At 38.0% G+C, this 27,818-nt stretch overlaps 1 protein-coding gene across 3 annotated transcripts in view; it reads right to left on the bottom strand.

Annotated features, from left to right (window-relative positions):
* FIG4 (FIG4 phosphoinositide 5-phosphatase) overlaps nucleotides 1-27,818 on the bottom strand; it is a 130,641-nt gene that overhangs the window by 24,113 nt on the left and 78,710 nt on the right. For 2 of the 3 annotated variants that reach the window (XR_009506187.1, XR_009506186.1), the window contains exons 17-23: nucleotides 23,066-23,124; nucleotides 21,111-21,258; nucleotides 18,450-18,533; nucleotides 16,473-16,668; nucleotides 15,379-15,461; nucleotides 13,225-13,311; nucleotides 6,093-6,230 (exon numbers count right to left, since the gene is read on the bottom strand). Coding sequence is in view for 1 of the 3 variants with exons in the window: in XM_059941420.1 (XP_059797403.1) it covers nucleotides 13,225-13,311; nucleotides 15,379-15,461; nucleotides 16,473-16,668; nucleotides 18,450-18,533; nucleotides 21,111-21,258; nucleotides 23,066-23,124 (657 nt within the window). In the remaining 2 variants the exon portion in view is untranslated. The remainder of the gene's footprint in view (nucleotides 1-6,092; nucleotides 6,231-13,224; nucleotides 13,312-15,378; nucleotides 15,462-16,472; nucleotides 16,669-18,449; nucleotides 18,534-21,110; nucleotides 21,259-23,065; nucleotides 23,125-27,818) is intronic. The other variant, XM_059941420.1, reaches the window with a different exon arrangement.

Here is a 27,818-nt window from a genome sequence, read left to right on the forward strand (position 1 = left end):
TGAAAACATATGAATGTGTAAATCTCACTGGTAATATAAATATATAGTCAAAGTCAGATTCTCTAATGTTGTAATGGTGGTGCATAATTTGCATGCAACTCTAGTTTAAAAGTTAAAAAAAATATTAAAAGTAACCATAACTAGAATAATTTGTTATTGGGTATATAATATTAAATAGGTGTAAATCATACCATCAGTAACCTACTGCCACATAACGGGTGGCGGGGGAGATGTAAAAGTATAAAGTTTCTGCATGCTGTTGAAGTTATGATCACCTTAAAATAGGATGCTGCAAATATATCTTCTGTAAGTCTCGTGGTAACCACAGGGAAAAATCTGTAGTAGACACAAAAAAGACTGTGATAAAGGAGTCAAAGTATATTGCTACAAAAAGTCATCAAATCACAGAGGAAGACAGCAAGAGAGGAAGCAAGGAACAAAAGATCTACAAAACAATGAACAAAATGGCAATAGTAAGTCCTTACCTATGAATAATTTCTTTAAATGTAAATGGATTAAATTCTCCCATCAAAAGACACAGAGTGGCTGAATAAATTAAAAAAGAAGATCCAATGATATGCTGCCTACCAAGAAGCGCAATTAAGCTTTAAGGACACACAAAGACTGAGAGTGAAGGGATGGAAAAAGATATTTCAAGCAATTGGTGACCAAAAGAAAGCAGAAGTCACTATTCCTATATCAAACAAAATAGAATTTAAGTTAAAAATGGTCAAAAGAGATGATGAAAGTCATTATACAATGATAAAGGGAGTTGATCCACCAAGAAGACACAAAAATTGTAAATAGTCATGCATCCAACATCGGAGCACTTAAATATGTAAAGCAAATACTAAAAGGAGAAATAAACTGCAATACAATAATAGTAGGTGACATTAATACCCTACTCTCAATAATGGATAGATAATCCAGACAGAAAATAAATTAAAAAACAGGATTTGAACACTATTAAACAAATATACCTAAGAAACATATACAGAACATTCCATCCAACAGCAGCAGAATATACATTCTTCTCAGGAGCACATGGAACATTTTCATGGCTAGATGATATGACAAGTCATAAAACAACTCTCAACAAATTCAAAAGACAGAAATTACCTCAAGTTATCTTTTCTGACCACAATGGAATGAAACTAAAAATAACAGGAGAAAAGCTGAAAAACTCACAAAGACATGTAAATTAAACAACACACTCCTGAACAGCCAATGGATCAAGAAGAAATCAAAAGGGAAGTAAAAAATATCTTGAGACAAACAAGAATATAAACTAACATACCAAAAAACTCATGGGATGCAGCAAAAGAAGTTCTAAGAGGCAAGTTTACAGACAGAAACACATTTATCGAGAAAAAAGATCTCAATTTAACTTTACACCTCAAGGAACTAGAAAAAGAACAAACTAAACCAGAAGTTAGCAGAAGATAGGAAATAATAAAGATTAAAGCAGAAATAATGAAATAGAGAATAGGAAAATAATGGAAAAGATTAACAAAACCAAAGGCTGGTTCTCTGAAAATATAAACAAAACACATAAATTTTCAGCTATAATAACCAAGGAGAAAAGAGGACCAAAATCAATAAAATTATACATGAAAGAGGAGACATTACAACTGATATCATGGAAATACAAAGGCTCATCATACAAGACAACTATAAACAATTGATATACACCAACAAACTGGACAATCTAGAAGAACTGGATAAATTCCTAGAAACATACAACCTACCAAGGCTGAATCATGAAGAAATGGAAAATATGAACTAATAATGAGTAAGAAGATTGAATCAGTAATAAAAACCTCCCAACAAAGCAAAGCCCAGGACCAGATGGTTTCACTGGTGATTTCTACCAAAAATTTACAGAAGAATTAATACCAATCTCTCAAACACTTCTAAAAAATTGAAGAGGGAACACTCCCAAACTCATTTTATGAGGCCAGCATTACCCTGATACCAAGGCCAGATGAGGACATTACGAGAAAAGAAAACTACAGGCTGATATCATCAATGAATATAGGTACAAAAATTCTCAACAAAACGCTAGCAAATCAAATTCAACAGTACATTAAAGTTATTATACACCACGATCAAGTGGGATTCATCCTTGGAATGCAAGGATGGTTCAACATATGCAAATCAATAAATGTGATACATCACATTAATAGAATGAAAGACAAAAATCACATGACATCTCAATAGATGCATGTGACAAAATTCAACATCCATTCATGATAAAAACTCTCAACAAGTTCTGCACAGAAGGGACATACCTCCACATAATAAAGACCATATATGACAAGCCCACAGCTAACAGACTCAATGATAAAAGGTTGAAAGATTTTTCTCTAAGATCAGGAACAAGACAAGGGTGCCCACTCTCACCACTCCTATTCAACACAGTACTGAAAATCCTAGCCAGAACAATAAGGCAAGAAAAAGGAGTAAAAGGGATCCAAATCAGAAAGGATGAAGTAAAATTACTTCTATTTGCAGTTGATATATAGATAGAAAATCCTAAAAACTCCAGGAAAAAACTGATAAATGGATTCAGTAAATTTGCAGGATAATAAATCAAGATACAAAAAACCAGTTAAGTTTCTATACACTAACAATGAATTATCTGAAAAAGAAATAAAACAATCCCCTTTACAATAGCATCAAAAACAATAAAGTACTTAGGAATAAATTTAACCAAGGAGGTAAAAGAGCTGTACAATGAAAACTACATGACACTGATGAAAGAAACTGAAGAAAACATAATTCAATGGAAAGTATCCAGTGTTCATGGTCTGGAAGAATAAATAATGTTAAAAAGTAATTATAGATTCATTACAATCTCTGTTAAGATTCCAATGGCATTTTTTATAGAAATAAATGATTCAAAATTTTTTATGGAACCACAGAAGATCCCAAAAAGCCAAAGCAATCCTGAGAAAGAAGAATTAAAAAAAACAAAACAAAACTGGAGGCATCGGGACTTCCCTGTGGTCCAGTGGTTAAGACTCCAGGATCCCAATGCAGGGGGCCCAGGTTCGATCCCTGGTCAGGGAACTAGATTCCACATGCCACAACTAAGAGCTCACATGCCACAGCTAAAAGATCCCCCAAACAGCAATGACAATCCTACATGCTGCAACTAAGAACTGGCGCAGCCAAATAAATAAATAAATAAATATTTTTTAAAAAAAACAAAACTGGAGGCATCAGACTTCCTGATTTCAAACCATATTACTAAGCTATGATAATCAAAACAGTATGGTACTGGCATAAAAACAGACACATAGGCTGATGGAACAGAATTGAGAGCTCAGAAATAAACCTATCCATACACAGTCTAGTAACATTTGGCCAGGGAGCCAAGAATAGTCAATGGAGAAAAGATAATCTCTTCAGTAAATAATGCTCGGAAAACTGAATATTCACATCCAAAAACAATTGAAAATGGACCCCTTTCTTACATCACACACAAAAGCAGAATTGGATTAAAGACTTAAATGTTAGGCCTGAAACCATGAAACTCTTAGAATAAAACATAGGAGAAAAGCTCCTTGATATCGGTCTTGTCAATGATTTTATGGATATGACACCAAAAGCACAAGCAACAAAAGCAAAAATAAGCAAATGGGGCTATATCCAACTAAAAAGCTTCTGTACAGTAAAAGAAGTGATCAACAAAATGAAAAGGCAACCTATGGAATGAGAAAATATTTGCAAACCACGTTATCTCATAAGGGGTTAATAGCCAAAATATATAGGGAACTCATACCACTCAATAGCACAAAAACAAATAATCCAACTAAAAAATAGGCAAAGGACTTGAACAGATATTTTTCCAAAGAAGACATACAAACGGCCAACAGGAACATGAAAAGGTGCTCAACATCACTAATCATCAGGGAAATGAAAATCAAAACCATGATGAGATATCACCTCACACCTATTAAAATATTATCAAAAAGAAGAGATAGGGCTTCCCTGGTGGTGCAGTAGTTAAGAATCCACCTGCCAATGCAGGGGACACGGGTTCGAGCCCTGGTCCACGAAGATCCCACATGCTGCAGAGCAACTAAGCCCATGTGCCACAACTACTGAGCCTGCACTCTAGAGCCTGTGAGCCACAACTACTGAAGCCCATGTGCCTAGAGCCCCTGCTCTGCCACAAGAGAAGCCACCACAATGAGAAGCCCTCGCACACCGCAACAAAGAGTAGCCCCCACTCACCACAACTAGAGAAAGCCTGCACAAAGCAACAAAGACCCAATGCAGCCAAAAGTAAATAAATAAATAAATTTATAAAAAAAAAAAAAGGAGAGATAAGTGCTGGCGAGAATGTGGAGAAAAGGGAACCCTTGTACATATTAATGGGAATATAAATTGGTGCAGCCACTATGGAAAACAGTATGGAGGTTCCCCTAAAAATTCAAAATAGAACTACCATATGATTCAGCAATCACAATTCTGGCTATTTATTTGAAGAAAACAAAAACACTAACTCAAAAAGATATATGCACCCCCCCTGTTCATTGCAACATTAATTACAATAGACAAGACATGAAAGCAACCTAAGTGTCCATCAATGGATGAATGGATAAAGATGTGTTATATATACACAAAGAATATTTAGCTATAAAAAAAAAAAAGAAGGAAATCTTGCCTTTTGTTAAATGGATGGATCTTGAGGGCACTATGCCTCAGTGAGGTAAGTCAGACAGACAAAACCAAATACCATATGATCTCACTAATAGGTGGAATCTTAACCACCCCCTCCAAAACAAAAACAAAAACAAAAACAAAAACTGAACTCAGAAACAGAACAGATTGGTAGGTAGTTGCCAGAGACAGGGGGTGAGGGATAGGGGAAATGAGTGAAGGTGGTCAAAAGGTACAAACTCATAAGATAAATAAGTTCTGGAGATGCAATGTACAGCATGGTGACTATAGTTAATAATACTGTATTGTGTATTGAAAGTTGCTAAGAGAATAGATTTGAAAAGTTCCCACCACCCCCCCCCCCCCGGACACACACAATTTTAACTAGGTGAGGTGATGGTTGTATTAACTAACCTTATTATGGTGACCATTTTGCAGTATATACAGATATCAAATCATTGCATTGTACACCTTAAACTTACACATGCTATATGTCACATATCTTAATAAAGCTGGACAAAATTAAATTTAAAAAGAAAATCATGATCCTATTTTAGCCTGTCCTACTAACATAATGTATAAATTAACTAATAAGGACATCAATGGTTTGTCAATTGAGAAAATCATGAGAGACCTGCCAAGAACTCTGTGTTATTACATCTAAAACTGAAAATATACTATAGTGAAATAAAAACTTACAAATATTTATCATTTGTCTTGCCGTTTGCTTCAATTTGTTAACACATTTCTCCCTTTTCCTCCCTCACACTTAACTACTGCATGATATTCCTTAAAGAGGTAAAACTACTGAATATCAAATATTATTCATTCATAATTTATTTAATGCTTACTGCACACAAGGTATTATGCTAGGGACTGGGGACCCAAAGGCAGTTAAGCCTAGCCTCAAGTAACAGTTTTTTTTAGATTAATTTCAGATTAAAAATACCACATAGTGGGGTTTTTTTTTTTTCTTTTTTTTTTAACCAAGGACTTTCTGTTCCCATAAATTGGGAGGGATGGAAGAAGGGTGATTACAAAATATGAGCGCACCTTTAATTTTGAAAATATAATGTAATTGATTTGCATGGTGGTAGTCTTCAAATTTCTTCATAAAACCGTAAGGAAAATGAATAATAATACTAAAATGTTAACCACAGAAAATTATGATACAACATTTAAAGACTATTGATGCCTGTTGGTGGATTTTAAACACAATTAGGACTTGATGGGATAGGTACTTTATTTTTAAAATCATGTGTAAAAGCCCCAAGGGGTTCTGAGTCACACGTAGGATGACAGACCTACATTTAAATATAAAATTAAAATGGTTTTTGTTGTATTTCAACCCAGATTTTATCTTAACTGGAAAGACTTCTTGCATAAGCTCAGAGAAGACAAGGGCCATGAATACATCATACCTGGGCACACATCATCACTGTGCAAAAGGAAGGCTGTCAGGAAGGTGCGGTGACGTAGCACACGGCTCAACAACCACTCCATCTGCCCGAAACCATCCCACTCACCTTCCATACACAGAATTGATGATAATTGGTACACTAACAAAATAACAAAAGGTTAAACAGTTACAAAATGTGATTCTTGTATGCAGAGCTAAGAAAACCAATGAGTAATAACCCTCACATGGCTGTATCAGATATGCAAATCTGTTCCCCCAGGATTAACCTGCTTGCTCATGTAAAAAAAATTAAGTCAGTGCTTTACGGGCTAAAAATACATTTAAAACCCTAATAAATTCATCTCTATCAGTAATTGAAGGATTTTTTTCCTTTTAATCGGACCGTGGATCTCAAGAAAATTTAAAAACCATGTATAATAACCTATTTAACTTAGACCCCCATTAGAGAAAGATACAAAATTTAACTTACTTGCTTTTTAAATCAAGAGCAGAAAAGCCCCCACAAAATTACTGAATCTCTCTAATCTAAAACCTCTTGAGCCCCAGACAAATCATCTTGACCCTATTATTGTCGCAAACGAACGACCTTAGCTCCCAAACTTAACGTTTGTCATGTACTTCCAATCCTGGTAACCAGATCTACTCAACTAAGCTAGAAAACTCCTGCCTCTAACACATTCCTCACATCTAATCCATTACCAAAATTTACCAAGCCCTACAGAGTCTACCTTTACGAAATAAATCCCTTTCTTTATTTCAACTGCCAATAGCAAGCAGACTCCAATCACTTTCTTGTCCTGATGTTTCCAACAGATATGCTGTTTATCTCTCTCCAATCCATTCTCCATGCTATTTCCAGAGTGACCTTTATCACTCCCCTGATTAAAACAGGCTTCTAGGACAAGGGTCACTCTCTCTCACTTAGCATCTCAATCTGATCTTGTTCCTGCCGGTCTGTCTCTCTGGCCTCCTTGCTGACAATCCCCTTGCACTAGACACAGAATTCCACATGGGTCTCCAAAAGCGGTGTGTGGTCTTGACCCTCTGCCCTCTCTGCCTTCTTCAACCGGGCAACTCCATTTTTCCCTTAGAATTTAGCCTGAGGGTCAGCTTGCCCAGGAATCTGTCTGATTTGGATTCTTCTCTGCACCCCCAGAGCCTCCTCTGCTAACACCTTCACAGCACCTCCTACGCCTGGAATCACTGACCGCCCCCCCCGCCCCCAGGTCAATGTAAACCCTCAGAGGCAGGGACTATATCTCACTCAACTGTGTATTACTGTATGTACACCCAACCTGGAATATAGTGAACAGTCAATAAATACCTGTCATTTAATGCCTATAATGCCTTACCTAGAAGGTAAGTATACCTTACCTTATAGAAGTGCTAGCTAGGTTCTTGGAAAAAAAGAAAAACCCGTATTAAGGGGAGGTACTCAAGTCCTCATGTGAACCTACGGAATCCCCATAAATGGTATGCTTTGTAGTCACCAAAAAAAAATAGTCAATATACTAAATTTTTAAAATATCAAAGTCATTTTAGATACATTAATTACACAAGTACCTACAATTAAATTTCCATTTATTATTCCTTATATGCTAGAAACCTTTCAGGATAGCCTACTCTGAAAGGTACAAAAAATTCACCCTGTTGCATTAAATTTTCTTGTTTTACATAGTATACATAGTGCTATTGTAGATAATATTCAAACAAAGAGGCATTCAACTTTTTTCTGTTTTTCCTTTATCCATCTATCTAACAGCTTTTCATTTTGACTTTCAGCTGTAGCTTCCTGCCACCTCCTTCCCTTGTTTGGTCATCCCAGCTCTCAATTCACTGTGAGTAACAAGGGTGTATTTTCCAAGGCCTGCATTTATTTTACCCACTTTGGATACAGCACAGAAACCCCTCATCGGTTCCTGACGCCTTTTCTTCGTGACCTCTCTCTTCTCTTTGCCTAATTATTCTCAACAGGAATCATTCACACATATTTTCATTCAATCAACAAACATTCATTAAGCGCCTAGATATAAGGAACAGAGTTAAGATTTTTAATTTATGTGGTTTCAGAAAAGGTGCATTCATATAACTCCAACCTGTGACTGTTATCCACAGTGAGAAATGCACTTTGCATGGCAAATTGGTACACAATGCTATATTTATGTACAGAAATAAAATTTCATGAAACAAGACTTAACCATACTATGTGCCATGCACTGGAGCCTTCTACTGGATTCAGTTCAGTTTTGTTTCATTTTGTTACGTGGAGGCCTACTAAATTAATTTCATGGCCCACTAATGAGTCCAGGATTACAATCTGGAAAGCACTGTCTGAAAATACAGGAAGGAAATTTGTGTTGTGGAGAGATAACTGTATTTAAAAATAAAAAGAGCTAAAAATACCCTGGCGGGGTTGGAGAGAGAATGAAAAAAGAAAAAGAGGGGAAAAGAGAGAAAGTAGAAGTGAAAGTAGAAGAAATAGGGAGTAAGGGGAAAGCAGAAAGATAATTAGAAAAGTATTTATAAGAAAAGCCGGAGAGGGTTAAAGAGAGAAAAGTAAAGGCCAGAATCAAAGAGAAAGAAAGACTTCTGTGGTAATTTCTGGGGTGAGGGAAGAGGTCACAGCCTAGTTTCCTTGGGCTGAGGAATTGTTGTCACCTACCATCTCCCACCTGTGGAGGGAATTAGCTGATTAATCATTGATCACTGCCTCCCAACTGCTCTAATCCTTAAACCTTTAAAGACTGTACTCCCGGGTGTTTGGGAAAGATAACAAGAGTGCCACCCATTAAGGCAGAAATACTTCTTTAGCCTGCAGCAGAGAAGACAGCGTTATCTGTAGAGGACTAGCTGAAATCAATGAGGCAGGAGCGGGGGTGGGGAACCCCAGAGAGTGACTTGTATGTAGGGACTCATCACTGAAAACGATAGGTGAAAAGTCAACAAAGTTGAGCTAATCATGGCCTAGTGTCATGCTCACCTCATCGGTGTGAAAAGGTGCCCTAATTCTGACTGTGTTAACAGCATGCTCTGATTTGTGAAATGCTTCCCCTAGCAGAAGCCCATTCCCAGGGGCATTCCCTCTAAGGTCAGTAAATGCTACTTATTGTGAGATGTACTCAGGGAATAAACTCAACCTTACGATCCTAAAACAGTAAACACACTTATTTAGTTCATCCTGCATTGGAAGAATCCTAAATTAGACACGTTTTACCCAAACTCTATGTATTACATTTTGAACCACTTCTTAGAGGTAAGTTTTAAACAAGTGAGACATGTTCCTAGAATAGGTGAACCATGGAATAGCAGGCACTAATAATAGGCGTGTTCATGTTCTTTTTAACCTACACTGATTGGCACTTGCTGCTTCGTTAAAAACTCCTCAGAACTGGTGGGAGTGTACAATGAGGGCAGGGTGGTCTGGCATGAATACAGCAAACCACCGCTGGGCGGCACAGCACCCCGCCCTCCCTGGCACAGCGAGTCCTTCCACGCAGGCCCTTCTCATTCTGCATTTGGTCACAGGTGCAAGTGGAAGCAGGACAGAGAGAAAAAATGCTCAAACCTTGGTGTGCTTACTTTTTTCCTCTATCAGAAGGCAGGAGAGGGCAGAGGGCTTATGAGCAGGAAATAGAATAGGGGAAGAACTAAAAAGTGTTCAAGGATGGGTGAGGTGGGCTTCTAGGGATGCTCATGGGGCCCCATGCAGGCTCTGATGGTAATGGGAGGGGCGGGGGGTGAGAGTCAGTACATTTCAACAAACATTTACTGAGCACTCGATTTAGGTACTATTCAGGAGGCAGCAGGGAACACAAAGATGGGCTGCCCTCTAAGAACCTACAACTTACTAGGATGACAGTAACTCTAAATAGCAGTAGCACTGTTCTCATGATGGCTTAAACGACCTCCACATCATGTTATGAGTCAAGCAAAGTATGCTTGCCCAGGAAGCGTGTCTACATTTGGGACAATATGCTGGGTACCAGGAAAAGAGTAAAGGTATATTCTCTTTAAATACTAGAAACAATTTTCAAGCTCATTGGGGCTGAAACATTATGTCTGCATACAGAGCTGCCTACAAACCAGATCATGTCAGAAGATCAAAATGAGGGTTGTTCACACTAATAACCCAGTATTTTTACCACTGTGGGTATAAGAGCAGCTGGTAACACTAGGCATTTATAGCTTAGTGATGGACAGCCAGCTCGTCTGGGTTTGAATCCTGGTTCCTCCACTTGCTAGCTGTTTGACCTTGGGAAAGTGACATAACTTCTCTGTGCTTCACTTTCCCCATCTGTAAAATGAAGATGATAGTTAAGACCTACTTCCTAGAGTTATTGTGAGAATTGAGTTAATACAGATTAAGGTACATAGCATAGTGCCCATCACACACTGCTCAGGAAATGTTGGCTGATGTCATTTCTCCCTAATCACCACCCATACACTTAGGGAGTGGCATGAGTTGAAGGGAGGGTCACACTCACACAGAATACAGCTATGAGTGTTTGGGCTGCCGGTGCAGACATTGACTAGTTTGCGGTTTAACATCTGCTTCTAAGAAATGTCCTGCAAGAGCTTGGGTGACCGTGCCCAGCTCCCCATCCAGGTTTCTGCACCTCTGCTTCAGCAGCCCCTAATCCACTGGCTCCTTGCCCATTGTTTACTGTCAATATATTTTACACTGGTTGTTGTATACCTCATATTTAGAAAAGGAGTATTGGTTTGCCTCATAATTTCAAGAAAAACTGGTAAGATTATGAATTGTCCAGAGATGAGTCAATACATATGTATGTATATAAACTTAAAATAAACTTACTATCAATATATTTAAAAAAATACCAGAACCCAAAACATAATAAGATGAGAATTTCCAGGATCTTATATAAATCTTATTTCTCTCAGTTTTGGCATAGCTTTAGAAATTTAAAATTGAATAGCTGACATTTTAAGAACCTAGTTACAGTTTCAATTTAAAGCACGTGTGCACACACACTAAAAAACAACTCTTGGGCAGTTGCCATGACAACATAATGCAGAGCCTACCAAGCTCTTTGTTATCCTGCTGAAGATGCTGCACCAAGACACACTCATGTTCGATTCTTTACTAATTAAGTGGAAAAGTTTTTAAAAAATCCTAGATTCACATGGTTTTCATCTCTGCTAAGACTCAGAAAAGCAAACACTAAATGTTTTAAGAAAAGGAATTTAAAAGTAACTTAACAGCAAGACCAATTACAGATCAAAGTAGACACAGTGTTGAAGGAAATGCGGGAACATGTTTTCCTTTTATTTTGTATGCTACATTCACTTCATCACCTGCTCCTCCTAAGTTGTGCCATACTATTTTAATGGAAGAATCATCAGAATAATACAATTTGGTTAAGAGAGTCTCTTACTTTACTAACACATTGAAATACTTTCCTTCTTTGGCCACATCTATATCAGTTCATTTGGGAGCTCATACTTCCATATGCTAATTAGACCTACAAAAGAAAAACTGTCTCTAAGTTAATAGTTCATATGTTTTTTAAAAAAGAGAAAAAAAATAGTGAAGGGGAGAGAAAGAAGGGATAAGTAGCCCTTTTGGAGGCGGCTGTGATAAAAGTCTTGGTTTTCCTTCCCCTTCTCCGATTAGCCATCTCTCTCTCTCCTCAGCGTTAAACTCAGATCCCCTCAAGACTCAGCTGTAGACCTTTTCTCACTCTGTTATTCTCTTTTCCTAAGTGGTGTCATCTTTAACCAGTGGCTTAATTATCACCAACATGCATTCACATTCCCAGAGGCTCTTTTCTGAGTTCCAGATCAGCTGATTCAACTGCCTCCTAAACATGGCCACTCTGATCCCCCTTGAAAGGCAAACGGGTTCCTCCTACAGTGCTCCTTACCTTGATAAATGGCAGCTGTCAATGGTCCTAACACAGGTCCGAATAGGTATTCAATACCTACTTGCTAAATGAATGAATGAATCAAACCTATTGTTTCCAAAAAACCTAACGGCCATCCTTGGTAAGGCCTTTTCCCCATATCCAACTATTTCACTATCCAGTCTATTTCACTTTTTAATATTTCCTAGATTCATCCCATTTCCAAAATCCTCCCAGCCACTGTTCTCTAAGGCACCAGTCTTTGCCTGGATCACTATAGTAGCCTCTTAACAATTAGGAACCTGCAGATGTAGTACATGGAGAAGTCGGGCAGTCAGTATCTATCAAATAATTTATTAAACAAACTGATAAAGTTGTACCAAGAAAAGGGAAGAGAACATTTACTAAATGTCAACTCTGTGCCAGACACTGATCTAGATGCCTTGCATATCCTACCTCATTTAATCGCCACAGTGACCCCTTTTTATAGAAGAAACTCAGCTGAGCATATGGCATCAGGAGCCACTCCTGGTCACAACCTTTGCTTTGTTTGGTCCCAACAAGCAGAGAACAATGATAAATATGAAGAAGAAGGGGACAATGGTGATGATCACAACGTATTGAGGATTATTCCAGACACTGATCTAAGCACTTTGTATGCATTTTCATTTCAGCCTCACCATCCTCCTATGAAGCAGGTGCTACCATTAACCCATTTTGCAGATAAAGAAACTGAGCCACATAGGACTTAAGTTACTTGCTCAAGGTGAAAAAACACAAGAAGTGGCAGAGTGTTAAGTCAGGATATGAACCTTGTTCTATTTATTTAAGAATTTACTAAACTCCAAGTTATTCACTAAACAGCAAGTTAATAGAACTGGTGAAGATACAGAGCTAGAAAAGACAAACCACTCCTGCCCTCAAGGGTCTTGTACTGAATTTGAGGAGCCTGTGTCCAGGGTCAGAGCTGTTTTTTCATCCCACTGCTATCCACTGGAGAGCAGAGTTTCTGGAGGAAAACCCCCACCAACTTCAGTCCCACCTCCAAAGGGTGCATTTCAAGCACAGGCAAGGCGCCCAACCTCTTCCCCATCCCCACAGCTACCCAGTTTTCCTCGGATATGGTATTACACCAGGAGGAGATGCTTTAGTGCTTATACTCATTTGGGGACAAGACAATGTCTTTCTCATAAAGTCTTAAAAAAAAGCACCCCGAATGGCATGAATACAAAGATTTTTTTTTTTTACAAGGTCTAATCTAGTACTTACAATTTTATAACTCCATCTGGGCACCTGGAACAGAACTGCTGGCTGCTCTTGTCTTGTTTATGTTGACTCTGCCCCAGCTGCACAAATCTACAAATTATAACAGATACAAAGCTAAAGAACTACCTGCCACAAATTCAGTAGATCGCACAAAATGATATGGGCCTTCAAACGACAGTTATATGCTTACGTCAGAAAAGCACACAAGAGTACCCTAAGTGACACAAGACTCGATTTATAAATGACTGCCTGATGTTAGAGTGGGTTTATGAGAAGTAAAGGAGGAGGAATGGGTTAAAATGTAAGTCGTAACGACGGGCATAGGAATGAAACAAAACGTGTACTTCGTTGCATTCTGTTTACTCAAATGTGATACAGAACTTGGGACAAAATGTTCCTGAAGCCAGGGAGATGATCTTGTAAGGCCTCGCATATCTAAGGGTGACAGCAGCAGGAAGCATGGGGAAACGTGAGGTAGTGGCGAGGACGGGGATGTCTGCAGTGAGACAAACAACAAGGAAACGCCAGATCGGGCTAGGGATCCATCTCCTGGAGCAAGGATGTTGCTAAGCACCCAGGGCATGGAGTTGGTTTCCTCAGGACCACAGGAATCCCCAGGTATACCTACGCCAGCCGCTCGGAAGAGTACTTTCATTTGAGCTGGAGGGGATGGAGGAGACCGCCTGCTGAGCACCACTGGCCCCCCCATCCCCCTCAGAGAAGCCTCCAACGACACTAATCCCCACTTGCAGCTAAGGCCAAAGGGACTCGCCCCAGGCCAGCTGGGCAAGGTAAGAGGATGCCAGGCAATGGGCCACTGATTGGATCACTGATCTGGATCTCAAGTGTGGCCTGTGCTACGTGCACCCATCTTCCCCTCAGGGATGCAGTTTGTAGTTTTTATGAGCTTTTTTTAAAAGTCAGGAAAAGTGCTGAAGAAACTACCAATTATTAAATCAGTACAGCACTATGAAAAACTTTTAAATTAGATTACTCTTATCCAAACTTTTATCTTCAGCAAGTGAGCAGCCTTGACATGTACACTTATGCTCTCTGCAATAAATAAAGTCATATTACTCAGTCACTAACCCCAGGTAAGTCATCCTTCCAGACCATGTTGCTTATGAAGGCCCACTTCAACTACTAAAGGGTTGAGCTACAGAGTGTGACAGCTGTATGAATGTCACTGCGTGTCTGTGTATCCAGCAGTGAGGAGGGTGTGGCTGAGTTCTGAATGACTCAATTGGCTGCGAGTAAGACAGTGATGCACAGTCATACCAGTGCTTCTGTAGCCAAGAAATGCTGTACATTTTTATATTTCACATATTCTACAGCAGATCTTACTAGTTTGAAGCAGAGAGCTGAAAATATCCAGTTCAATGGATTCTGCAAAACAAATACCCTCCTTAAAAAAGACCTGGAGGTTAGTGCTCATTTATATTACAGTTTACATAAGCCAAACTTAGATGAAGTGGGTCCATGTTCACTTGCAATAATTAAGTCTTCTTAATGCATACATTAGGTTGAGGGGGCGTTTACAGTGGTCTCGTAAGGGTTTTAAGGATTTCTAGGTGAGGAATTAATTTGAGAATCTGATAACTATGAATCTTTGCAAGTGCACACAGACACACAAAATTATATCCGTGATTTCAGGGAATACCTTTTGGTAGATCGCCTCCTTTTAGCTAGGTCTTCCTAAAAAGGATCGATAACGTTCTGAATTGGTGCCCCTACGTCACTGCTTCCTTCTCCCTCCTCAGCCTCCACTCCCACCCCAAGCTGAAGGGAATACAAGGTCCTCAGCTGTCCGTATCCCAAGTTCATTTTGTAAGAAGGTACTTGATCTTGAGGATTTGTTAATGCAGGAATGCAGAGATGTATTTGAACTTCAGTTTGCAGCTTACGGGCAGTGAAAATACATGTAAGCATCATAAATTTTTATCATTGAGGGGCCCTGAGAGTCTCAGGCAGTAAGTAGGCCTTTTAACTCCAAATATGAATTGTTTCAGAATTTGACCTAAATGCTACTATTTTATTCCAAGTGGAATTCACTTCCTTCTGTATTGTTGACTATTTTCAATTTTTAAACGTTATACTAGATACAAGGTATTGTATTACATTTGCATTTGTCCTTAATCTCTCATGAAAATACTTTACCTTAAATAAATGGAGAGATCTTCTTCTGAGAGGCCATCTGAGAGGCTGATTCCATACACCTCTTTCATGGGCTGGACCACATTCTGGGGTCAAAAGAAAAGGGAACCGGGAAGAAGTTTTAGGCATCTAGAATATGAATAATTTTCAAAGATGAAGAAAATGAATCTGTGAATTTTCCCACAAAGGCAATCACAATGTTTCTTCAACCTGGTTCATTAAATTTCTCAGTTAATGGTTTTTTTAAATCTGACTTCATTTTCACTAAAATAGTTTATTTTAGGGTAAAAAACTATTAGGTAATTACTAATTGCTTTTGTATAGTGCCGAAGTTGGCAAACATTTTCTGTAAAGGGCCAGACAGTAAATATTTTAGGTTCTTTGGGTCATACTGTCTCTGCCATAACTACTCAACTCTGTTGCTGTTATAGGGCAAGAGCAGCCATAGACAATATATAAACAAATAGGTATGGCTGTAAATAGGCATGGCTGGTCGTAAATAAAACTTTTATTTACAAAAACAGGCAGCAGGATGTTTTGGCCAATAGGTTGTAGTTTGCCAACCCCAACCCATGGCAACGCGTCTAGCTTTAATGACTTTTGGCCATTTCTAGAAAGCAAGTTTCCCCAAAGCTAAATTTGGTTCTTCTGTGGTTTACTTGCCTTTTGTTTTCCCTCAATATATTGGTAATGTCGAATTGAACAGGATGAACTTCCCACTGGGGTTATGCAAAGATTGTGAGGCCTAGATCCAAACCCTGCATTCCAACAATGTGCTGAGCAAGGGAATAAACAGATGGGCTACTGTACCAAAGTAATAAGTGGATGGGCTGCTCAAAGAGGGACAGGATTCTCTCAAGAATTCTGAAGTGACAAGAAATTTACTGTTACACATGGAAGCAAAAACACCCGTTTCAGAAACCATTTTCAGTAATGTCTTTGCCAAATGTATTCATCTCTGCAGTGCCTGCAACACTGTTCATTAGAAAGGTGTGAGTGAGGTAATGTGACTTTTTCTTGCTCTCAGCCTTTTAACTGAAAGCGGGATTTTGGAGATGAGCCTCACGCCGGACTGCACACTCTCCTCGGCCCCTGACCTCTGTCACTTTGGCACTGTCGCCCGTGTCAGTCATCTTCACTGGCGTGGAGCGCTGGGACACGGAGCCCTCCTCCTCCCGGTCGGTCCCGGAGTCATCCTCAGAGCTGCTGGACACGGCCTCCTCGCTGGGCGGCGGAGGGGCACTGGCGGCCGTTTTTCGCTGTAACACAGCTTCTTCTCTGTTGCTCTTGTTTCTTTAAAAAGATGAATACGGATGTGAACCATCTGTAAACCGAACCCTCAGCGCTTACTGTGTATCACTCTGTCCCAAAGCCTTAGTCCTGGTGAAGCATAAGAAAATGACTGTGAGAAGCTAGCTTCTGGATTCAAGCTGTGCTAAAGGGAAAAGTTTAATATTTTATCATGTACATGCTGACCTTATATGAATTTAAGCTTTGTTATAAATTCAGAAAATAAACAAGTATGTGCTTGTAGTGTGCAGAAAAGTCTTTTCACCGCTTGGCTACTGTGTCTTCCTTTGGTAACTGAAATCAGTATTTTCAAAATTTATAATACCATAATAGAAGACTATTATGTTTGAGATATTAGTAAAATTACCTATAATTGTAGAAGCTTCAAGAAAGGGTCGATAGCCAAATCCATATATTTCTGTCCCTCCTATGAATTTTTAGCAATCACAATGGCAGCTGATTACTTGTACCAAAGTAATGAGCAACTGATGAACATAAACTAAGATTTTAAATTGTTTTATTACTAAATAACTATATTTTCTGAACATTCCTTCTAATAATAGGGAGTAGATGGGGGAAAAAAACAGAGAAAAAGCCCACACTTATTTACTTTTATTTTAGTGCCAAATTTGAGAGTAGTAAAAATATTGTTTTAATTCAGAAAACATTTTATGGTAATATTTTTGGCTTTTATGGAAAATATTTAATATATTTAATATTTCACTCTTACTTTAAAAAATTTTCTGCAAGGGACTTAAAATACCATAATATTCTGCATTTTCTAGGAAAGAAACATGCAATACTATCTAACCATGGGTTAGATATTATAGAAAATGAACTCATTTCTGACTTTCTGCAACTAAAAATTAAAGTTGATACATTTCAGTACTATACACTAATATAGCTGGTCATTTACGTATTTGTCCCAGGAACTCCTTAAATTCTAAATGTCCTGAGGATGTTAACCTTCTTTTAAATTCCTCTTAGCATCTGGTCCAGGGCTTAACATGCAGCTATTTAATAAGGCCACATATTTAAGCCACATAAATGGTATATCTGGAAAACAGTAATATATATCTCATTGTATAAATCACATGTAGCTAGAATCCAATTAGGCCCCCGTACACATTCCCAAATACAATTAGGACTCAGAATCTACAGGCTGGCCAGGGTTTCTGGCCAGGGCCTAGGAGAAATCTTATCACTGGGATTATTCAGGTCAGTGGCAGTAACAGAGATTCTTACGCTAGAACACATTTCATTCCAATCTCAAAGCATAAAGAGTGTAAACATGGTTTGTTCTCTTCCTCATATTATTGCATATAATAACAGTCACCCCCAAAACAACGTTACAGTAATACACAGAAAATCTATTAAGTCCTCTGTCTGAGCATTTGCTTTAATGTTGCCTCAGGATGCCAACAAAAATAAATACAACTAATATAAATTTTTACCTAAGTATTTTATGTTGTGGGAAACAGAGGATGCTGAGTTATTAAAGGACATACATAATATCTGCTACCTGCCTTTATGCCATCTGTGAAACTCCTGATTTAAAATAGTAAAATGCATCGGGTTGCTGGAATTCCCATGACTTATACTTTCAGTGTCTAACACTTTTTAATGATCCCAGTGCTATAAAAAAAGCTACCTGTATAGATGCAGTGAATGGCCTGCTCTAAACTATGTGACTTGAAGTTATTCATTTTTGGTGGAAATTATATTGTAAGCGCTATATTATTTTACATGAATCTTTAAAATTTCATTCTATATGCAAATCTTACCCCAGTACTGATTTTCCGGTTTCATCTGGCTTACGCACTGTAAACGGACTTGGATCAATGCCAAAAGTCTTAGGCATGAAGTCACTGAAGAAAAGGGAAAAAATTCCACGTGAATCACTGTCCATCCAATGACTGTCCACTTCCATCTCAACTCACATTCTTACACGATTCCTTCTTAGCCCTAGGAGGTATATATATTCTAAGCCAAATAATCAGGGGAGTTTAGGTACTCTGGGCCATAAAACCCCATGAACTAATGGTACTCAGTAACTTCAATGTTAGCAGTCCTCACTGTGAATTTTCTCTGATTAAGAGACCCAATAGTTTTGCATTTAAGATTTTGTTTACTGGAGGAGAGTTGGTATGTGAATTACTGCTAAGATGCATACCCTCTGGTTGTATATCACGAATTCGTTTTCGGGTAAAATTAAACTCATAAAACCAATGGCAAGACACTTAGCTGCTCAGTTTTATGGACAATGTTTTTATTACACAATACCACCCAAGGAGGCGGACATAATAATCAAAAACGCAGTGGTATGAACTGAAGTATCAACACCTACCTCATTAGGCTGGGGTTAATTCATTAAAACACTGTTGGAACACTTTAAATAGAAACTGTTAATTTACCACTTACTGAGATAAGCTGAAGCTACTTCCTCACAATACAAGGCCTACCTTACTATTACCGCTGAAGCCAGACCAAACCCTTTAATAGATGCCAAAAAGGCAACAGTTGCATGATTTATGCAGATAAGACTCATAACTTCTGGCAAGGATACTGCTCCAAGTGTGTGATTCAATATTACATTTTTTGAAGGAAAAGAAAGTAATATTGAATCTGACTCAAAATGCCTACTTAACAGTTTGAAAATGTTGTTTTCAAAATGCAAGTGGTTTAATTTTTCTTTCTTTTTGAACATACACAGTCCATCTTCATTATTTGTGGATGCCATATTTGAGAATCTGCTTACTCACTAAAATTTATTTGTAACCCGAAAGGCAACACTCAGAGCTTTCGTGATCACTCGCAGACAAGCGCATGCGCAGAGCATTGAAAAATTAGAGTAACCATGCTCACATTCCCAACCGAGGGAGAACAAGGTGACACTCTGCCTTCTTGCTTTAGCTCTCATACTGAAAACAAGTGTCCTTTTCACAGTCTGTTTAGTGCCATGTTTTTCACATTTTTGTGCTTTTTGGAGATTACACTGTCTAAAATGGCCCCCAAGCATAGTGTGGAAGTTGCCTGGTGTTTCTAAGCAGAAGAAAGTTGTATGTTATAGAGAAAATACATGAGTTAGAGAAGCTTCATTCAGGCATGAGTTATAGTGCTGTTGGCTGTGAGATCAATGTTAATGAATTGACAATATATATTATACAAGGTATCCTTAACAGAAGCATACAAAATAAGATTACGTATTGATTGGTTGACGAAAATGTTATGACCAGATGTTTTCAGGAAACTAACCCTGTATTTCTCCTAAGAGCAATGGTTCAGTGTTCTCTAACTCAGTGTTTGTAGGAACTTTACAGAGCATAACTCCTGCCAATAAATAAAATCAATTGTATATCTGTGCATACACATATACGTAATATCATTCACCCTTTGCTGAGTTGAAAAATTCTGGAAAATGACAATAACCTTACAGTTACAACTGCTAAACTTTAACAAGTGTAACTGAAAATCAAGCAAGTGAAATTCCAAACTTTCTATCTGAAACTGAAGCAAAATGTAGAGTGATTTCTAGGAAACAAACCATGGAATATGTTTCTACATGTACCATGTTAAGTTTAGACATACATATATCACATTTGAAGTAAATGAAAAATATAAAATGTAAATACAAAAATGTAAACTTTAGTATAATACATAATGATCAAAAACTGATTTTCTTTGCCTAATTTTCTTAATCTAGTACCATCATCTGCCTAAAAGGCTCCGCCAAACTCGAAAAGAGACAGAAAAATGAAGTATGTTCAAAGGTGGAGAGATGCCTACAAACAATGTCATATGAGTTATGAAACAAGGATATTTACCCTGAAAAAAATTAATACTGCTTCCTCAAATATCTAGAGGGCTGTCACACAGAAGAGGAACTAGACTTGTCCTGTGTCTAATAAAAATAGTAATATAATAAGAGTCACCATTTATTAGTCACCCACCTGTGTCAGGTACTACATTAGGCACTTGGTGCATGTGTGTCTGTGTGATACACACCCCTCTCTATATGAAATGAAGAAACAGACTCACATAAGTTGGATAATTTTCTCAAGGTCACACAGGTAGGCAATGGCTGGTCTAAGATTCACATTCCGGCCTTTCTAATACCAAAGACTATGCTTTTTGTCTACTAATTTATGCTGGCTCTCAATTTCTAAGTTCAACTTAAAAAGCTGAGTTTATTCCAAATGACAAATTAGGACCGAAGAGAGGCAGATTTCAACTTATCTAAGAGAAGAATTTAACTCCAGTTGTCTAACTGTAGAAGGACAGCCTCCTGAGTAGTGGGCTCCCAATTGCAGGAGGAATTCAGAGGCTGGACAACCACCTGCTAGCAGGCTTGCAGAACAGATTTCGAGTCAAGTAAGATATAGCTGTACAAACTAGGAAAACTATAGTTCCCCAATTCTTCCAGTTTCAGAGAACTCGCAACATACCGCGCTGAACTCGTCATAGCCAAGCAAAAGGTGTCATCAAAGCTACTCAGCTCATATGGTCGAAAAAATTCGTTGTGGATGTCAATCTCCTCTTCGTATTTGTGAAACTTCTTCACTATCAACTTCTTTAAGTTCGCAGCACAGGTAACTAAGAGAGATACTGCCTGTTACTCTTAAAGCCTTTAGATTACATCTCTCAAATATTTCTGGAATATCAACTGTGTTCACAGAGAGCGCACTGAACAAGTTCAGCTCCTGCCTCTGGCACTTTCACGCTTGGAAAAGGAACAAGATATGTGCACAGAATATATACTGCAAAGCTGAGCGTGACAAGCTCTAAGGAGGTGGAGGCCTCTGGAAGCTGGGGTAGGAGTGGGGAATTATTTTAGAAATCAAATTATTCAGTTCTTTAAATTCCTTTTTGCTCTTAAATAAATACCCTCTGCCTTCTAGACAAAAATTATGCAATTTCACTAAATTTTCCTTTATATTTCAAATCCTATTTATGGGCAATATTAGGCTGCTGAAGTCCTATCCTTTTTCCCAGAACAACCAAATCTTAGCAATATGAGTTATGATTTTGCCCAGAATTTCAAGGTAACAAATACTTTTTAAAAGTTAATTAATAATTTATTAAGAACCGAAAGTCATTTGCAACCTTTTTACTTTATGGCCTTCACCACCCTAAGTTGGGATGGTCAACCATGACTAGATGGAGTCCTCAGCTGGAATGTTCCAGATTGGCAATAGATCTTAATATCCTTTCATAACTGGGAAAACTGGCTTGCCCGTGGTCAGGGGAATCAGTAACAGAATCAAGAATAAACTCTATTGCAAACTGGTCAATTATTTAATTTATTTGGAAACAAATTATATTCTTTTAATATAAAAATTTTCCTGCCTTTCTGACAAATTAATAGATAATTTAAACTTCAGTGACTAAAATGTACTTCTATACACACATCTGTACTTTTTTCCACTGCTTAGATATAGGAAAAGTTTTTATTTCTCCTTGTGAATGGGTCTTCACTTCCTCCCCATTCCCCCCAAATATCTAGACATACATCAAGTACTAATTTTAAATGATGAACTAATATATTATATCCACTAAACATTTGAGGGACATACCTAATAACTGTAAGATACAATAGATAAAAGTATAACACAATCTCTGCCCTTAAAAAAGCTAAGATTTTGTACCCCAATGTTCATTGCAGCACTATTTACAATAGCCAGGACATGGAAGCGAACTAAATGTCCATCAACAGAGGAGTGGATAAAGAAGATGTGGTACATATATACAATGGAATATTACTCAGCCATAAAAAATAACAAATGCCATTTGCAGCAACATGCATGGACCTAGAGACTGTCATACTGAATGAAATAAGTCAGACACAGTAAGACAAATATCATATGATATCACTTATATGTGGAATTTTTTTTAAAAAAGGTACACATGAACTTATTTACAAAACAGAAGTAGAGTCACAGATGTAGAAAACAAACTTATGGTTACCAGGGGAGTAGGGGGGAGGGATAAATTGGGAGATTAGGACTGACATATACACATTACTATATATAAAATAGATAATTGCTGTATAGCACAGGGAACTCTACTCAGTTCTCTGTAATGGCCTATATGGGATAAGAATCTTAAAAAAAGAGCAGATGTATATCTAACTGATTCACTTGCTGTACATCTGAAACTAACACATTATAAATCATACCATAAATCATAAACCATAATCATAAATTATACCCCAATAAAAATTTTTTTTAAAAAGCTAAGACGTTACAATCTCCTATCTATTGTAATAGCAACATAACACCGAGTAGTCATTCATTTCTTTCTAATAAAATATTATATGCAAAGAATTGAATGCGTCAAGCTCATTTAAGAATAATTCCAAAATATATTAGTATAAAAACTAAAAGAGAAACAGTATACCTACCTTCATCATAAGGCAGTGGTAAATGTTTTATTACCTCTGGTGTCCACCAGTAAGTATAACTATTAAAAAAAAAAAAAAAAAAAAAAGGGATAAGATGGCCCAAATGTAAATGTAAATTTTTCTTTTAAAAACATGGCTGTTAAGCTTTTGGCACAGTAGGTCTTCAACATGTTCATTCCTTTCCCAAACCCTTCTTGTTTCAACTACATCACAGATCTACAAAAAATGCCATGTACATGTCTGAGTGTCAAGGTGCTGTGATGTTACCTACTTTTAGCTAAAAATGATTCGGGTATACTGAGCCAGACTCTAGGAGCTGCTGTTTACTGTGCCTACTTTATTACCCTGCCAGCCGGTGAGCAGGGGGACTGTGACCCAAGTCCTACAAGTAGGATTCTCCTGCGTGTAGTTACCTGAAAGTTAGATTACTTTTTCTACTCTGCTCTATGTGTCTGGGTCTGTGTACATGGTTAAACAGTTCAGCAAAATCATTAAGTAAATGGATAATCCTAAAGAACAAATTTCCTTAAAAAATAGTATAGCCCCTGTTAATCTTTAACTGTAAACATTCACTACTTGATTATAGAGGCCAGTCAGAGTAAGGCTGGGAATTTCAATCATCTGGATTTCTGCTAGAAAATTCAGAGAACCTGAAAGAATCCTGAACTGCCTTTTCTCTGAACACTGAATTTAATTCTAAATCAAATTCTGATGAAATGGATATTTACGAGGAAAATGCTATATCAAAGTTAATGAGAGCTAGGAAGGGGAATGATGTAAAATGGGATATCAAATTTAAAAAAAAACAGATTTTCAAAAGGTTCAGAAAAAAAGAGCCTACAGCCAAAAATGCTAAAAGATCATTTAAAATAAATGAAAGGCTTTCTAAAAATAAAATGTTGACATTACGACCTTGAATAACCCCAATTATGATGAATGGGGAGTATCTAAAGGAAATAGGCAACGTAGGGAACTCTCCTAGAGATGGCAAGCAGATACATGACCATGGATGACCAACAAAAGAACCAGGAAGCCTAGTGAACTGTGGGGGTAGGGTGGTTAGTACTATGGTAACAGGAAAGACTCCTAAAGTTTTGCTTGAGACTGAAGTTACGCTTTAGAGCACTGCTTCTCAAAATCAGTGTATACACAAAAATCACTTGGAGATCCTGTGAAAAGGCAGATTCTGATTCAGTAGGTGGGGCCTGAGATTCTGCATTTATGACAAGCTCCCAGTGATGCCAAAGGGGCTGGTCCTTAGACTTTTTGAATAGCAAGGCTTTAAAAGCATGAAAAGAAGAGAAAAGAGGTAAGTCTGCTGCTCACAGAGAATTCATTCAGTCTTTCAACATTTATTAAGCACCTACTGTGTATCAAGTACTGCTCTATGTGTTAGAAATGCCATGTTGAAAATAATGACAGGGGGTGTAGAGCTACTTAATTCCAGTATTGTTTCCATCTTCACCAGGCATAGTAAGTTTCATGCTCAAAAGAGAAATACACAAGATAAGAAGGAACTGTGCACAGCCCAAGAGGTGGAAGGAAGCAGTAGAACATCTCTAAGAGCACTCAAGTGTCCTGGTACAGTTGAGATCAATAATCTTTTAAGGAACAGTGAAGAACAGAACTGACAATGGGAATGGGCAAATGCAGTCTTGATGTTCAAAAGTTAGAGGGTGAAAGATTCCAAAAACTGTACAGCAATAAGTGTGATGTCAGTGCAGGCGAGATAACGAAACAAATATTTTCTAGAGACGTACTGTGAGTAACCTAAAAAGATGACCAGTGGCTTCTATGAATCCACATATATTCACGAAAACAAGCCACACCAGGCTATTCAGACTATCAGATCAGGGGAATGAAAAAGACGTGTGTGTGTGTGTGTGTGTGTGTGTGTGTGTGTGTGTGTGTCAGTCAGAGAGAGAGAGAGAGAACTCGCATGTGAGCAAGAGAAGGTATCAGCTGCGTTAAGTAATTTCCAAAAAAATGGTGCACACAATGAGCTTACTTAGGAAAAAGAAGTCAACATTATAAAGAACGTGTTTTAACTCAGAATGTACCATGTGGAGAAAAAGAATTAGGAGGATCATCCTAATTAGTGCTCTTTTTTAGTATTAGTGCTTTGAGACCAGGCCATAAATTTTTTATTAATATTACTAAACTGTATCTCCCTAAGCAAGATAAAGCAACTTAACAATACTTTTTTAAAAGTCCAACTCTGGGACTTCCCTGGCGGCCCAGTGGTTAAGACTCCACGCTTCCACTGCAGGGGGCACAGGTTCAATCCCTGGTCAGGGAACTAAGATCCTGCATGCTGCATGGTGAGGCCATAAACAAACAAATAATAAAGGTCCAACTCTTCTGAGTGGGTCTCAAGCAAAGAAGCCCAAAGAAACACCTGCCCTGGGGAAGCTGGGCTGAGATGGATGGAAGAGGAGAGCACCTAAGAGGACTGAGCCCAGGACTGGGGGACCTTCATCACCCGACCCACCAGGCACATTCACTCAGGGGAAGAGCACATGCACTGGGACAGAAATCTGCTTTGGGACCAGGTATCAGAGGACAGGAGAGTGCAGGTTGGTGCCACTTCCTCCTCTGCATAAATACCTAGTAAGTCAGCTTCTTTTCTCTTTTTCAGTCCCCAGTATTAAGAGTGTTCAATTCCACTGGCTCACATAGAAAGGTTAGGAAGATTTTAAAATACTCTTTACTTCCCCTAGTAAACTTGGGAGCCCTCTGAAATAATATATATGGACTTGAGCAAAGCAATTGATACATGTGAACAATATAGAGAAATGTGAGCAGGATGACAGGATAGTCAAGTGTTGACAGCATAGTAAGTTACAGCTGTTTAAATGATTCCAACCAAACATCACAAAACAATGTTAAGGTGGAAGGAGTTGTGGGATGGTATCCCACAGGGCTCTGCCATCTACCCTATTCTATTCAAGGACTTACCCTATGTCATCAAGGACTTGTAGGATCAAGATGGCCAGCTGATTAATTCTGAAGAAGCTACAAAACTCGAGGAAAGAGTTAATAAAAAGGATATATATTTACATACTTTTTTTGGAAGCAGGCAGAGCATGTACAAGCATGACAAGATGGCATAGACAAGGCATGGCAGTAGGACATGTTAAAAAGACTTGGGAGTCCCAATGGATAGGAAGCCCAAGGAATTAACATTACAATGGCATTACTGAAAATAGTTAATGTAACCTTACACTTAATGATTAAAAAATAGATTATCCAGGACAAGGGGAATAATGGTACCAATGGCCCCACAACAGTTGGCACAAATCAGACCTAACTCTGACTACTATTGGACCCAGGTCTGGATACCAGAGTTTAAAAAGAGTACTGACATAGGCTGGAATACAGAAGAGAGCCTCCCGAATGCTAAACAGACTTAAAACTACAGTATAGGAGAAACAGCTAAGAAAGTGGAGCTATATTTAACCTGGAGAAGAAGAGATTTTGAGAACGTGTGAACTTGTCTTTATCTATTTAAAAGACTATCAAGTGGATGAGGAAATTGTGTTCTCAAGGTCTCAGGGGTTGAACTAAGATTAGTAGGTAAAGTTATAGAGAAGCAGATATTGGCATGATATGAGGAAGAATCGTGTAAGTGAACTGTCCGAAAACAACTACCTCTCAACCAGACATGCCCCGGTTGACAAACAAGGGCCAGACAAGCATAGTCTGGGAATACAGAGGGAACTCACATATCAGACAGAGAATAGAGCCAGGAAACCTCCCAACTCTGAGTCAATGAGATAATTAATGCTTAATGTCTAAAAATATCTTGGTGACATTATCAACATTCATTCAATAAATGGCATCTGAGATGATATATGACACATTAACCTATTTCAGAACAAAGCTTCAATCAGTGGTTTTGAACAGATCAATAAACATGGGGTTTTGAGTCACAAAAGTAGTTACCTCAAGAGGACTGGTTTGGACAAACTTTAGGCAGAGCTAGGTTTATTCCCCCTTCCCTTATCATTCAATAAAAATGTTATTTCAGAATAAATCATTGGTAAACACAGTATAAAATACATGATGGTCACCAAGTTTGGAAACACAAGCAAATACATAAAGTGTTCATTGATATTATGTTATAATAAGTGATAAAATAATATTATCTAAGTTTCTAGATTTTATGGCCATCCTATATGATTTTTAATAAATGTTACAACTAGGGAATGTAATCCCTTTAAAAAATAATAACAATACAAACATCTGTTGGACTTACTATGTGGTAAGGATTTATATGATCTCATCTGATTTTCAGAAAAACCTACACATCAGACACTATCATTATCTCTATTTTACCGATGTGGAAACTGAGAACTGGACCAGTTATGTGACTTGCCTCTGGTCACACAGGTATTAACTGCAGGCAGTCTCTCCAGAGCCTGGCTGCTTCAGGACTGTGTTGATTGTGTGTCAGACCCAGTACCAGGTACTTCTCACCCATTTTCTCATTTAATCCTCAAAATGACCTGTGAGGTGTGTATGGTCATCTCCATTTTACAGTTGGGAAAACAAGTTTTCCAGATGTTTAGAAAACAAGTTTTCCAGATGTAAGGTAACACACTTGCAGAAATTCCAACTCAGCTCCACCCTGATGTCCATGCTCCTGTCTGGTTACTGCCTCTGGCTAAACTGTTCATTCTTTCTGAGAATTATAATACTGATTTAACTGTCATCAAAATAACTGGTATAGGTGGTGACACTAGAAGGTCGA

The sequence above is a fragment of the Balaenoptera ricei genome, chromosome 12 (genome assembly GCF_028023285.1).
Source record: "Balaenoptera ricei isolate mBalRic1 chromosome 12, mBalRic1.hap2, whole genome shotgun sequence".
Lineage (NCBI taxonomy): Eukaryota > Metazoa > Chordata > Mammalia > Artiodactyla > Balaenopteridae > Balaenoptera > Balaenoptera ricei.